General features: G+C 35.7%; 1 protein-coding gene across 1 annotated transcript; it reads right to left on the reverse strand.

Annotated features, from left to right (window-relative positions):
* Window positions 1-12,400: 12,400 nt before the first annotated feature.
* Window positions 12,401-14,080, reverse strand: LOC131167587 (uncharacterized). The gene is made up of 3 exons (XM_058126383.1): window positions 13,521-14,080; window positions 13,274-13,415; window positions 12,401-13,042 (listed from the first exon to the last, which is right to left on the reverse strand). Exons 1-3 carry the CDS (start codon window positions 14,078-14,080, stop codon window positions 12,401-12,403), a joined length of 1,344 nt encoding a protein of 447 aa, XP_057982366.1.
* Window positions 14,081-15,112: the final 1,032 nt, after the last annotated feature.

The raw sequence follows: 15,112 nt of genomic DNA on the forward strand, positions 1-15,112 counted from the left end.
TTGAGTATTTTGAAATAATTGCTATAAACATGGTATTCAATTTGTTGATACCTAGGCTGTTTTGTTTTGTTTTTTTTATTTTTTTTATTTTTCAACTGTTTGTAAATAATTTTATCTACTAGTTGTGTTCAAAAGTGGTAGAACATGAACACTGATCTAAATAATAATAATAATAATAATAATAATAATAATAATAATAATAATTATCTTAACTTATTGGAGAAGGGTTCAGAATGATGAGAAGTAATACTATTAAAGGTTCAATGGGATCGTCACTAACTTGTTATTTATCTAGGTGTGTTTAGTTTATTTAATTACTAGTTGTTTGGTATTTAGACTAATCCTAAGGCCAAAGAACTAGTAGTCTCGATTTGTATTTACTAAAATTAAGATCGGTAGTTCAGTTATGCAAGTGGAAAATACTAGTACTTCTTACACACATTTCAATGAATGGTAATTAATTATGAATTATCCTTAAATTGAATTTAATATTCTTTAATTAACTCCTTAAAATAAATAAATAAATATTAAAATTTTAAAATAAAATGTTAAATAAAAGTACGATTTAAGAATGTCTAATAAGATATTCAAAGGAGAGAATCTTATTAGATAAACCTTCATTAGAACTAATATAGGTGAAGTCTGAAATATCTCTTTACCATTTGTTTAATCATTGGGCACACATAAAATAGAATATATATATATATATATATATATATATATATATATATATATATATATAGATAAAAATCAAACACATTTATCAAATTTGAGCAAAAAATAATCTTTAAAACATTCTTAGGTTTCTAAAATTTTTTAAGAATTTTCTGAAATTTTTTTAATATTTTCTGCAATTCTCGAGGATTTTAAAAGGTTTTTTTTCTTCATTTTATTTATTTTTGGAATTTTATTTATTTATTTATTTTTGTTATGTAAGTCAAAATAGCTTAAATAATTTTTATTTATTTTTTCATGATTTAAAAAAAAATATTAATAATTTTTTTTATTTTTTATTTTCCCAATTTTTAAAAATGAAAAATAAATTAATAATTAATTTTTTAAATAATGAATTGGCGATTTGGGAAGGGTCAGATCGGTTCAACCAGTTTGAACTGGGTTAATGGGTCAATTTAGGTTGACTTAGTTCAAACCGAGTTAATCTGGCTAAGGAAGGGCTACAATGTGTCAGTCAGCGGTTGTGACACGTGGCGCTAATTTTTATTTTATTTTTATGCTTTTTATTATTTATAGTAGCATTGTCATGCCCTGAACCCGAAAATGGGACCCAGGGATGAGAATGTAACCTAACCTGTCCCTGTATCCAACAAAACATTCAAAGATATAATACAAAGGATGAGGGTCCAATCCTCGTGGGGTTCCCAGACACCTTATACATATCCAAACACAATAGAATATACGTAGCGAAAATAAGGTCTTTCTATACAAACATGGTACCATACCAGAGTTTATACACAAATAGAGTCAAGGCTCCATCATACAACGTACAACCGGGTGCCCAATATATCTCAAAACGGCAACCTGTGAAACAAAAGTCCTAGCACTTACCCAAGTGTTATCCGTAGTACATCGGCCACTACACTCCTAACATAAGGACGCTAGTTCCGATTACTCGAAGGACCCGAAAAATATGTACATACAGCAGGGGTGAGACACCTCTCAGTAAGGAAGAATACAAGTTATATCGGTGTGTGATATTTGAGTGTTATCATGACGCAACACATATACAGTTAAATGCAATTCTAGTACTAATTTCACAACAATGCATACATGCACACACACATGATCAAGCAATCCCAGTGTCTTCACACCCTTCGGCCCGAAGCTGGCTCGTGACATACGGCGTTGGCCGGTAGCCAACCCTCGAAACACAGCGTTATCAGCACATGGCTAATCCCAGAATCCCATGACATCGTACTAGGGCAAACTGGTGGATCCACACCCTTCGGTGATCAGCCGGTAAGGTTCATGCCTTTAGATATGGAGCCAGACACTCTTGCCAAACATGGCCTAGTGATTTCATACGCCCACGGATATAGAGCTGGACACTCTCAGTACCTGGAACAAATTCAGAACATGTTCCTACTCGCATTTCAACCAATCACACACATATGCATGCTCATATAACCCAAAAAATCACACCCATTTGGTAATCTAAAATCATGGCTTTCCAAACACATATAGTTTAAACAAGTCAAGTTACGACCATCCCTATAACACAGTATAAATCATTATATAGATTCGGTTTTCAACAAAACTAGGGATGCAGCCAGTCGCCCCCTTTTTCCCAAAATTGTAATCATGAAAAATCCATAATTTCCCCCCCGTTAGATTCCCCCAAATGAGTAGCCAAAACACACACAGGACCATGAACCACAGTTCTACCGAGTCCGATTTTGAAAATAATCGTTATAAACAGATTTCCCTTACCTTTCCCCCAAATGGCAAATCCCGAGCTCTAAGGCCCCAAAATAGCGAACCGAGTTCCAAAACCTACAACCAACAGTATAGAATATACTCACGACACTATTCTCTACAAAACTACTAGATCAAAATTGAAAACCGAGCCTTGCCTCGATTTTGAGCCAAAACCCAAAAATGGCCGAACTGAAAATCCAATCCGTAGAACTTGTAGAGAATCCTTCCATGATCCTCGTGGTAACTTCGGATTAACGATTCTCGCGATGAACGACGAAGAAATCTAGAGTGATGAAGAATAGGAAGAGTTTCTAGAGAGATAGGGAGCTGAAATGAGATTTCTTAGCTGAGAAGTAATGAAAATGGATATTTATAGTACCATTGACTCAACAGTTCTCGTCGACGAATTGTGTCCTCGTCGACAAGGTCATATAGATAGCTCATTGACGAGACGATGGCCTCGTCGACGAGCCTGGGATTTCCGATTTTTCGAAACCCCTCAGCTTCTCCTCGTCGACGAGCCTTTGAACTTCGTCGACGAGAAATGTAAGGCCTTCGTCAACAAACTCTAGCTTCGTCGATGAAGCCTGTTTAATTACCATCTCACTCCTCTCTTAATTAATGAAGCCTATTTAATTACTATCTCACCCCTCTCTTAATTAATTAAACCCACCTATCACAGTTTGGGTTCTAACAAGCATGGTGACGTCAGCGTGCGCCATGTGGCAAGACCCTTAAGGCTTGGAACTTTTGATGTGGATCGCTGACATGACAACGATCGGTTCGTCCATAGAAAACACAACTTGGATGACTAGAATCGTGCGATGTCACCTCCCACATGTGCGGTCCCGGTTATTCCATGTGTCACCATCGTATGGTGACACGTGTCCCACTATTTATTTATTTTTTTTTAAAAAAAAACTCTTTTCTTTTCTTTTCTTTTCTTCCCTCCTAAATTCTCTAGAATCTCTTTCTCTCTTAACTATCACACCCTTTTTATCTCTCATTCTTCTCTCTATGTGTTCTCTCCCTCTCTAACTCCTCCATAGCCGTTGCTAGCCACCACGACTAGCAACCACCACCTCCTTTGGTGGTGCTCGTAGGGTAAGCTCTCCCCCTTTCTTCCTCTTTCTCTCTTCTCTCTTTAACTCTCTCTCATCTTTTGATTTTCTTTTTTTTTTCTCATCTCTCTAACTTTATTTCTCTCATCTTACGAACTCTTATCTTTCATCTCACTTCTCTTTCTCAATCCCCACCTCCTGGGTCTTTTTTTTTTTTTTTTTTTCTTTTTCAATTTCATCTCTTTTTTCGAATCCCACTCTCTCTCACTCTATTTTCTCACTTCTCTCTTTGCTGGTCTTGTTTTAGCACCAGACAGAGAGCTTCATGCTCTTTACCAAAATGATCCTAGTGCAGAGCTCAAACTCGGACCCTAAAGGTGAATCCCCTTCCTTTTTAAATTTTTTTTTGTTCTTTTTATTTTTGGTTTTGTTGGATTTTTTCGTGAAATTTTCTCAGGTTTTCTTGTGAAACAAATAGGATGGGGTTTGATTTAATCTAACATGGTTAGGTTTGGGGGTCAAGTTTGGTTTAATTCTAAGCTAAGTTGAGTTAATTGGGATTATGGATTTATGAAGTTATAGGTTTATGGGTTGAGGCTAAGTTAGGTTAAGGGGCTGGACTAGGCCTTAAATCCTTTAATTAGACATTGGGCTTATAAAGAATGGGCTTATGACTTTTGGAATCGGTTGGAGGTTTTCTAGGCTTGGGTAGGATTGGGTTTGGGTGGTCATAGGTTAATTGGGTTAGACCTAGGTCATTGGACCCATAAGTTGGGCATTCAGGTTTAGTTACTTGGACCCAAGTCAAGTTGACTTGGGTTTTTTGGTCGGATTTAGGGTAATCCGGTATGGGTACATATTTGAATTTAAATGTGGATCTAAGTTTTTGGGTTCAAGTATTCCAAATTCAAGTCAAATACCCGAATCCTGTTTAGTATATTATGGGTAAATTATTTGCTGTTTTGTTTGAATTTAAACACTAACTTCAGAATCCTAAGTTCAAAATTCAACATTTTTTAGAAATTAAAATTTAAAAAAAAAAAGTAATCAGTACCTACCTCCACTTTGCAATTTCCTCCTCCTTTTACCCGAGCCTCTTGAATTCCATTATGCCAATCTTCCACCACTTCTGCAATTCAAGCCGCTTGGTGCCCTATCTTTCATCACCTCTCAATCTCAATCACTCAACCTTCTCCTCACATTTTTTCCAAAAAAAAAAATTTAAATGAGCAATTCCTTTCTTTTTCTCTGTTTCTTTGAGTCTTTGTCTCTTCCTTCCCTTAGAAGCCCACTATTTATAGGTCTAGGTGATCACTCAATTTAACATTAATTAGCTCAATTAGGACCTAATTTGATCAATAAAATTTAATTTAAATTGTCTCACATATTTTAATTTAAAATTCCCACATGTCCAATCGCATATCTTCCTTTTGTGCTTGCAAATTTGAAGTTGAAGATGCTGGCCCTCCATTTCATTTTTTCCTTTTTTGATTTTTTTTTCAATATACAAACTTCATTTTCCATTTTCATTTTTCTTGTATTTTTTCTATATTTTCTCATTTTATTGAATTAACAATTATGTTATATGTTGACTTTTTGAGTCCGATCTTTATTTTGATACTGAAAAAACACTAGTATCTTATGTGTGTTTAAGTATGTGAAGAGGTCTAAATTTTAGCACACATAAGATCAAGGAATTTGGAAGTCAGAAGAAAAACCAAAGATCATATGTATCTGACGCATTCCATGAACGAGAAAAGAAGAAGAAGAAGACTGTTTAAATTGTAAATGCATTTTTATTTTGATTTGGTCTGTAATATAATGCATGACATGTATGATGTGGATGATAAGCTCAGACAACCGTAGACTGATGATTACGCGCTTAAATTGAGTAATTAGGTGCTTTAATTCATGCATTACGAATTATATTTTTTTATTTAAATGCCTAATTACTCTCAACATTCTAACATTGAGTTTTATTTATAATATTTGGGTTTTATTACATAATTTATGAAATTTTGGTATTTTTTTTATTGCAGGATAGCTATTGGAAGCTAAAAACTGACAATACTTTGTAATTTGTGCATGACTCTCTCATGTGATCTCTAATTTAGATGATTCAAGATGTTGTAGAAAGATAGGAAAATGCTCTACAATATTATGCTTTGCGTTTTGCGAAATACTAGCTGTATCAAGGTCAAAATTAGACATGAAGTTACCATACGCCGTTTTATGGACTATTTTGACAATTCTCTGTAATCAGGGCGTAACTTTCATGTACGAAGTGCAATAGAGACGATCAAAATTTTGAAGAAATATGAGAAAGAGCTCTACAACTTTTATGTTTTGAGCATTGAGAGTTATGAACCGTAGGAGGGTCGAAAGCAGGCTTAAAGGTGGAGGGCAAATTGTGTACCTTTGAAAAAAAAAAAAAGAAAAAAAAGAAAAAAGGTGAGATGTGACCTGGCTATGCAGTCGGGTCATCTTAGCTAGGTGAGGCGCTGGATTACACAAAAAAATGGAAAGAAAAGGAAAGTAAAAAGGAGGCATAGGGTTTCTTTGTGGGAGGCCGTGCGCAAGAAGGGTTTTTGAGAGAAGGTTTGGAGATATAAGGGGGCAGCAGGCACTGAGGCACGGAGGAGGCCGCACACGCATAGGAGGAAATAAAGAAACCATTTTTTTTTTTGACAAACAAGAGGTCACGCAAAAATTTGGGAAAAAGGGTAGAATTTTTTCTTGAGGTTTTCTTCTAGCGACTGCGCGATTAAAGTTCAACAAACACGACAGCAAGGAAGGTGGCTAGTGGCGTATAGAAAATTAATATCTTTTCGGAATCGGAAGGCGGCGAACAATGGCGGTGCTCGGGGTGTTCGCGGTGAGCGACAACGGTGCTGCGAGCATTGGTTTTTCCCATACGCTCCGAATAAAATAAAATATGGTGAAATCTATTATGTTGAATTTAACTTTCTGAATGAACTAAATTTTTGTATTCTAGGAAAATGATGTAGCTAGTTTCGAACTATGCTTGCTCTTTTATGATAATTTGAAGTAGTTTTCATTTACGTTTGTTTGAGTTATTTTGCACTAAATGCTTTTAATTAATTGGCCATTAATTAAATGATATTAGTCTTGTGATTTGCTACCGAAAGGGGGGATTATAGGATAGATCTTGGATAATTTAGCATAGGTAAATATGGAGATTGAAAGACTTGTATGAACCTACGTAGCATTAAAAAATCGAGGGTCTTATTGCGTTCTTGCGTTATTAATTTGCATACTCTTATGTTAAATAATAAACAAGAATAGGTTCTGATTGACTATCGAAAGAGGCTTTTGGGAAAATTGACAATTTGCTAACAAACAGAGAAAACGAGGTCGAATTAGCTAAATGAGTAAAGCATAGTGAGAAACTAGGTGAAATCGGTTTCCTAGAAGTTTTCATCATTAGTAATTTGATACGCGGCATCCAGTTTTAAATTCTCTTGACTAGTTCATTTAAAGTGGCTTGGTTTAAATTTCGAAGTCTAAAATATTAATCTTTCTAAATAAAATCACGATTATTATAAATTCTGTACTTGGTAAAATTAAGATATCAATCCCTGAGGACGATACTCTATACATCATTATATTATAAAACTATGATACTGTGCACTTGCAGTTTGCATCGGTCAATTGACCCTACAAACTAGTACTTTCCACAAAAACTCTTTTCTTAAATAACTAATTGGTTAGGGTCAAAGATTAGAATTAAAACGAAGTTTACAAAAACTTCGATCGACGCCAGATTTTTAGGCTTAATTCAAAAGCCTCGGTCGACCGAACCATTTAGTACAAACTAGCTTAGTCAATCGAACTTGCCCTGAGTCAAACATTTGACTGTCTCAGTCGACCGAACCCTTGGTAGTATAAATGCCACGGTCAACCAAACTGACCAGAAGTTTGACTTCGCTCGGTCGACCATTCTAAAATGAACTAATCGTCCACGATCGACCGAATTAACTCGTGTTTGGTTCCCAACTATTTGGTTGACTGAACTTATAGCTCAAAATAGCATTGGTCGACTGAACCTTAAAAATGGTCAATCGATCTCTGGTCATGGTCGACCGAACCTACGAAAGGTTTGAAATTGCCCTGAGATGGTTGACCGAACCTATAGTTCAAAATCGCCACAGTTGACTAAACTTATGAATATGGTTGACCGTATCTTTAATATGGTCAACCGAAGCTCTTGGGTTGACACATTTTTAACTGCGGTAATTGGGGTTAAAATTTAATTAAACATTTTCAAAATGACATCCATGTCCCTAACGGTCATATTTTTGCCCAACTCTATATATACTCTCTCATAACTCTTGATTAGCGAGTTGATTAGTCCAAAAACTCACTCAAATTCTATACTCAACATATACTCTCTTTATTATTTCTTTTGTTAAATCTTTCAAGAGAGTTTTACTTTAAACATCCTTGGGCATTTGTTTTACAAATCTAAATCGTTTTTACTCTCATCTTGCATATATTTTTATATCTTATTTTGAGAGTATTATCTTAGTTTCTCCCACATATTTCATTTGATAAATATTCTTGGGAGTTAATATTATTTTCTTATGAATCTTGCACGTAAGACTCAAAGGCTTATTTGCTTGTGCCTGCGAAAATATTTTTGAGCCATAAATCCTAGATTCTCTAGCACCTTATTTAGAAAAATATTTTTGGAGAAATTTCTTATTTGGGCATAAAATCTTTGAGCACCTGTCATACACATATTTATTCAAAGATTATTTTTTGTGAAAATCACATTCTCACATTGAGCTTATTTTCATATCATATGTGAGTGTATTTGAGTTGTATTGTTGTACACATCTGCTTGTAGTAGACACATTTCCTTGTATACAAAAATTTATTGATTATCTGTTGTGTTCATCTTACAAAACTTAATATCCTGTTTTGATGCTAACAAACAAGTGGAAACCTAACATATGGTTAAGTGATGACATTTCAGGACTCAACTATGACAAAGCAAGGTCAAGTGTTTAAGAGGATTCATGAAATCTTATACTTCAAAGAAGGATGATCATATGAAGCTTAAAGCATGGATTCAAGAATGATTTATTAAAGCTTGAAGAATATGAGAGCATGGATGTTAAAGAGCTTAAGGTATATCAGAGCTTGAAGAAAAGCAAGAGAGCTAAAGATAAGCAAAGCAAGAGAGCTCAAAGAAAAAAAAGCATGAAGACTCAATCACTTAGCATGTCAAATGTCCTAAGAAGTCTTTATATAAGTGCTTCATATTTTAAATATCTTTTGAAATATGTTGAAGCTCATTAGGGTGCAACAAAGACTTAGAGACCAGCTTTTTAAAACCTTAGAAAATATTTTTGAAAAGTCACATTTAAGTTTTTTAAATAAAAAAAGGTTTAAAAGCTTAAAAAAATTAGAAGTTTTGAAAAAATTGACTGGTCAACCGACTGACCAGAATACTTGGATATTTCTCAGCCGACAGACAAAAATAACAAGTTGAATAATTGCCTAGCCGACTAACCATTTTGACCTATGATCAGTCAGCCGACTGACACTTTTTGAATTGTGCTCAGTCAGTCAACTGACAACTTAATGGAATTAATTTCAGGTAGACAGAAAGGTCTCAGCCTCCTCTCTAGCCAACTGACCCTATATAAAATGCTTACCCAGTCGTCTGTTCAGTCGACTGACCCTACGGGAATTCAAATTTTGAACTTCAACGGGAAAATTCTAAAAATTAGTTTTTCAAATGTAAACATTTTAAAAACTTGGTGGATACTCCAAGTAACTTGGGAAACAAGGAAACTCACTCTAAAAAGTCTATAAATACTCCTTTAACCCAAGGAATTAATTACCCAGCATAATATCAGCATTCAAGCTCTCTAAATTCAATCTTCTCTTACTTACTCATTGCAAAACTGATTTGTTAAGATAATTTGAAGTGGTGAATCCATCCTACTCTAGTCTTTACTACTGATCCTCATCTAGAGAAGGAATTGGTGAATTCTATACTTGAGCTTCAATTCTATTTCATCTTGATATTTAAATCCTTGAAGTACATAGTGCTGAATTTGTACTAATCTATTCTGTTTGAGAGTGTTCTTGTATGCATCGTTTATTTCATATTTCTTGTAGTTCTTGGACGATTCCAGGTTGTTGGATCATTGACCAAGCGTGGGATATCGCTTGGAGAGGTGTAACTTTAGCCTATTGAAGGAGTGACCGAGTGTGGGGTTGAAACGACCTGCTAATAAAATAAAATCTTTTTCCCTAGTTTTAAATTCAATCATTAACCTAAACAGCGGAAAACCAATCAAATAAAATAAATCCACACATAATACAATACCAGAGTGTCAAATCATTCCATGATATACAAACATCACTATTTCTTAAATCTACCCTTACTGATAACAAAGGTTTACAAAACCATACCACTCCAAAACTAGAATAGTTACTCTCAAAAAGGGCAGTACAATAGCCCCTCTACCTGCGACCCTGGTCCGCTCGCCTAGCTGGTTCACATGAAAAAATAAATAAATTCAACATTGAGATGAGCCAACGCTCAGTAAGACGAAACATGCTATTACTAGTGTGTGGCCGCTGAGCTATAGTTTGGTAAAAATAATCTGATTTAGGAATAATATGAATAATTGAATCTAAAAAAAATGCTGATATTACATAACGTATAATAAAAATCATTAACTAGATAACTGAACACGCCAATTTGTATGAAATTACTTTTCATATTAATACTACTATTTCTAAAAGTCTGATAGTACTCATAATATCTGAGAAATTTTCTTATATGGCTGTATGTCATGATTTAACCCCTTATGACAGGATTGTGCGGCCTGAAGGTGGGACCTATCTTGGCTGGCCGACTAGGGTAAGCCAACTAAACTCTGACAGTCTGATCGGCCCTCTCAATCTATATCTAATGGAGAGCCTGTCCCGATGTGGGCACGATCGACCTCATACCACTTACTGTCTGAGTAAAGTAGTTGCACTCTGAACTGAATATCTATAGCTACGGTACCGTGCTTTACTGTTTGATCTATCAGGGTCTGATACTATATAGGTAACTGATATCTGTAATATACTATTTTTTTTTGTATGGTTTCTAAAATAACCATCACCCAATAGAATTTATCTGAAATTCTAAATAAACTGACTGAAAATCTGATTTCTGTATAACTAAACTGTTATCTGTATAACTAAATATTGGGGCGTTATGGTACTGAAAATTGATTATTTTGAAATTACTAAAAATATATTTTTCTGAGTAAACAACATATTGAAAGCCCTTTATTTTATGAGCATGTAAATATCATGGTACTTTTGTTCATAAACTATAAATACGGTATTCATAATTTGTATAAATATGATATTGTACTCTAATCAATTCATGCCACACTAATAAATATTATCATAATCAGGCTTTAAAAATCGTATATATAATTTAAATAATAATTTGATAATAACCCATATTTTGTACTGAAATCCTAACAAAGTTTCCTAAAATAGCATGTTTCCCTCACCTGACTACTGAAAAGCTCTTATGGTATATTGGTCCAACACCCGCAGGGCTTCTCACTTAACACCCTGAAAACAACATTTTTAAGAACAAAACATCATTATTTCTTTGCCTACTACATTTCCTACAACTTATAGAAGGTCAAAAACTGACTAAAAGACCTTACCCTGATTCTAGAAAGAAATTCAACTTAATTCCACCGACGATCCACTCTAGTAAACTTGAAGAGAACTTCGCCAGGAGTGTCGTGGTGGCCTCAAATTGTCGATCCGGTACCTAATGAGGTTGAAATTGAAGAGAGATGGAGGGGAGGCCATAGGAGAGAGAGAAGGGAAAATGTGCGTTGATTTTCTACGATTAAATCATGTTTAAGGCTATTTATATCGCGGGATTCGTCGATGAGCCATGTCACCTTGTCAATGAGTCCTATAGAAAGTTCGTCGATGAATTTGCACCCTAGTAGACGAATTTCAAACTTGCCAAAAATCCTCTCTCGATATCTTATCGTTGACGAGATCTTGAAGAACCCTCGTCGACAAAACCTCTGTGTTCATCAACAAGTGTTTGGAAAATTTTTTGGGTTATTATCCAAAATCCTCCCTCTTAATTATTTGATTATCATTATTCTTCGGATCATTATAGGGGTATCACTTGGAGAGGCCTTGCTCTAGTCGATTGAACGAGTGTGTAACGGTTTTGTTCCCCCCATAAAGGAATTGGTTTAGTGAATCCTTAGGTTTGCCTAAGGCGAGGACGTAGGACAGGGATAAATCGAACCTCATAAAAAATTTGGTGTCACTCTCTTTTCCTTAGTCTCTTTATTTTCAGTATATATTAATTGTGTGGATGATTTAAATTTCCAAATCATAAAAACTACGTTGATTGGATTTTAAATAAGCTGAAGTTTAATTTCATTTTGGGATTGCGGAAACCGAAAGGGAGTACGTTGGTTGATCAATACTTTGTGAGAACCTCAAAGAGAGTACGTTGATTGGTTAACACCCAAAGAAAAATTAACTAAGAGTTTATTTAAATTCTGAATTGTTGGGAAAGAGTGTTAATTGTGCAACAAATTGAGAAATCAATTTCATTCTTTACAGGGCTTAAATCAAATTTATATACACAGGGCTGTTAACAAAAGTTGAGAATTGCTATAAAGCTTTTTTTTTTTTTTTTTTTCTTTTGATCAGTAAAGTAAATGTATTGATCAAAATCTGATATTTACAACTACGCTGGGCATACCCAGGAGAGAACTGAATGATACAAAGATCATAATCAAAAGGAGAAGATCACATGATCTCTCTTACAAACATGATAGTAAAATAAACACCAAATCAAACAAAAGGAGCAATCAAAGGATATGAAACATATTAAATCTATCAAAGATAGCTCTGTAAGTGTACCTTTTTATCACATCAATCAGTTCGGGAGGAGATATGATCTTACCTTCGAACTTTCTCCTATTCCTGAAGTGCCAAATTAAGTAAACCGTAGCAGCCAAGCCGATTTTCTTCCCCGTTGGTTGAATCCCGGTGCCTCTAGCTTCCTTATGCAGCCATTTTAATGCTGCCTTTAAGGAAGACATTTCCCTTCTTAAGCCAAGCCAAGCCTTAATTTGACCCCAAATCTCTTTTGAGAAGTGACATTTAAAGAAAATATGATCAATAGTTTCCATCTCAGAATTGCAGAAAACACAATCTCTATTGATGCCATCCCCAATTAATTTGTCATTCGTAGGAAGCCTCCCTTTAACTCCTAGCCAAACGGTGAATGCATGTCTAGGAATACTTCCACACTTCCAAACTTCTTTGAACCAAGGGACATCATTACCTTTGTTTCTCCAGTACTCATAAGCCACGGATGATGATATTTGTCCATCCACAACCCACTGCTCAATCTGTCTCTCTGCTGCCCTGCTACTCCCACAATTCTGAATCAGATGATTTTTCAAATCTACTAATTTTTTCCACAAGGGAGAATCTTCATGTTTGGCCTGGGTTTCCCAAAAATTAGAGTCTCTTACGTAAAAGTGGTGCATCCATTTTACCCAAAGAGATTCTTTTTTACTTTGTATGTTCCACAGGGCTCGGGAAAGTAGTGCATTGTTCCAGAATTTGAGACCAAAAATCCCTAAGCCCCCTTCTTTTTTTGGGAGGCACATTTCTTTCCAACCAATCGGAGGTTTTTTCCTGCCACCCCAAAAGAAAGCTCTACACAATCTAACCACATGATCAAGAACAGATTTTTGTACTGGGAAGATGGCAAGCCAAAAGCATTCAATGCCTTGAATTACAGAATTAACAAGCTCCAATTTACCTGCATAGGAGATTGTTTGAAATGGCCACCCACATAGAAGATCAGAGATTCTGTTAATCAAAGGTGAGAAGTGCATTTTGTTTAGTCTTGAGGCAGCAAGAGGGATGCCCAAGTAGCGGAATGGGAAGTCCCCTTCCTAGAAATCTGAAATCAACCTAATTTGTTCCAACTCCACAGCTTTAATTCCCGCATGGAGAATGTTAGACTTCATATTATTAGCATGAAGCCCAGAACACTTTGAGAAAGCATCAAGACACTTCATTAAAGCCTGCACCGAGTTCGAGTCACCTCTTGAAAACATAACAAGATCATCCGAAAAGGCTAAATGAGAGATTTTAAGATGCTCACATCTAGGATGAAATCTGAAGAGTCTGTCTTGTTCCAACCCAACAAGCAATCTTGAGAGGTATTCCATTCCAATTACAAACAAGAGTGGTGATAGCGGATCTCCTTGTCTTAGTCCTTTTCTTCCTTTAAAGAAACCATAGTATCCACCGTTAATGGAGAGAGAATAACTGGTAGTGGTAATGCACTGCTCCACCCACTTTACCATTCTTCCAGGAAAGTTTAGTTTTATCAACATCTCTTTGATAAAATTCCAGGCCATCATGTCATAAGCTTTTTTTAAGTCCACCTTTAACAAGCATCTGGGAGACACTCTTTTCCTTGCGTACTTCCTCACTATCTCCTGGACTAAATATATGTTTTCCACCATGCTCCGATGCTCAACAAACGCTGATTGTGCAGGATTCACTATTTCTTGCAGCATGAAATAGGTCTATACTCATGGACGGAGTTAGCATGTTTTGATTTGGGGATTAAGGCAATGACCGTGTGGTTAATTTGCTTCAGCAGCTTTCCCAAATTAAAGAATTCCATTACCGCATTAGTAAGATCTCTCCCAGTTATGTTCCAGGTTTTTTTGAAGAAACAAGCAGTAAAACCATCTGAACCCGGTGATTTATTATCTCCAATACTAAATAGAGCATTTTTGACTTCTTCCTTAGAGATTGGAGCAACCATTTGATCAGCTTGTGTTACATTAATAAGTCTGCCCCTAGCAACAACCTGAGCATCAATGCTTTCTGTATGCTCCTCTTTACCAAGGAGGTTTTTGTAAAAACCAAGAAATTCCTCTACCACTTGCTGCTCGGAAGTCGTTCTTTCCCTGTCTTCTTTCATTACAGCAGAGATGTGGTTTCTATGAGTTTGTCTTCTCATTAAAGCATGGAAATAGGAGGTCCCCTTATCACTGTCCTTTAAGAATTTTGCTTTAGCCCGCTGGGACAGGAACTGTCTGTTGGCTTCTGCAAGTCTGTTGGCCAAGCCTTTGTTTTCCTTTAATTTTCTTTGAATTTCCAGATTCCCAGGAGAGTCGTGAAGCAACTGTTGGGTCTTTACAACTTCCTCCATGGCCTTTTCAGCTCTGCTAGTGATATGAGAGAAGTGTAAAGAATTTAGGTTCCTGAGAGGTTGTTTCAGTCCTTTCAATTTTTCCAAAAATCTGTATTGGGCATATTCCTGAACATTCAGCACCCAACCCTTTTTAATTACCTCCAAAAAATTATCATGGTTCACCCACATGTTGAAAAATTTGAATGGCCTTCTTCCAGAGTTGATTTCCTCAAAGAGAGTTACAATACACGGGGAGTGGTCTGAGTAGACACCAGGAAACTAAAATTCAGTGTGGGTGATAAAGCCTGCATTACTCCAGTTGTGATTCACCACGGCCCTATCCAGTTTACAC

This window comes from Malania oleifera, chromosome 11 (genome assembly GCF_029873635.1).
Source record: "Malania oleifera isolate guangnan ecotype guangnan chromosome 11, ASM2987363v1, whole genome shotgun sequence".
Classification (NCBI taxonomy): Eukaryota; Viridiplantae; Streptophyta; class Magnoliopsida; order Santalales; family Ximeniaceae; genus Malania; species Malania oleifera.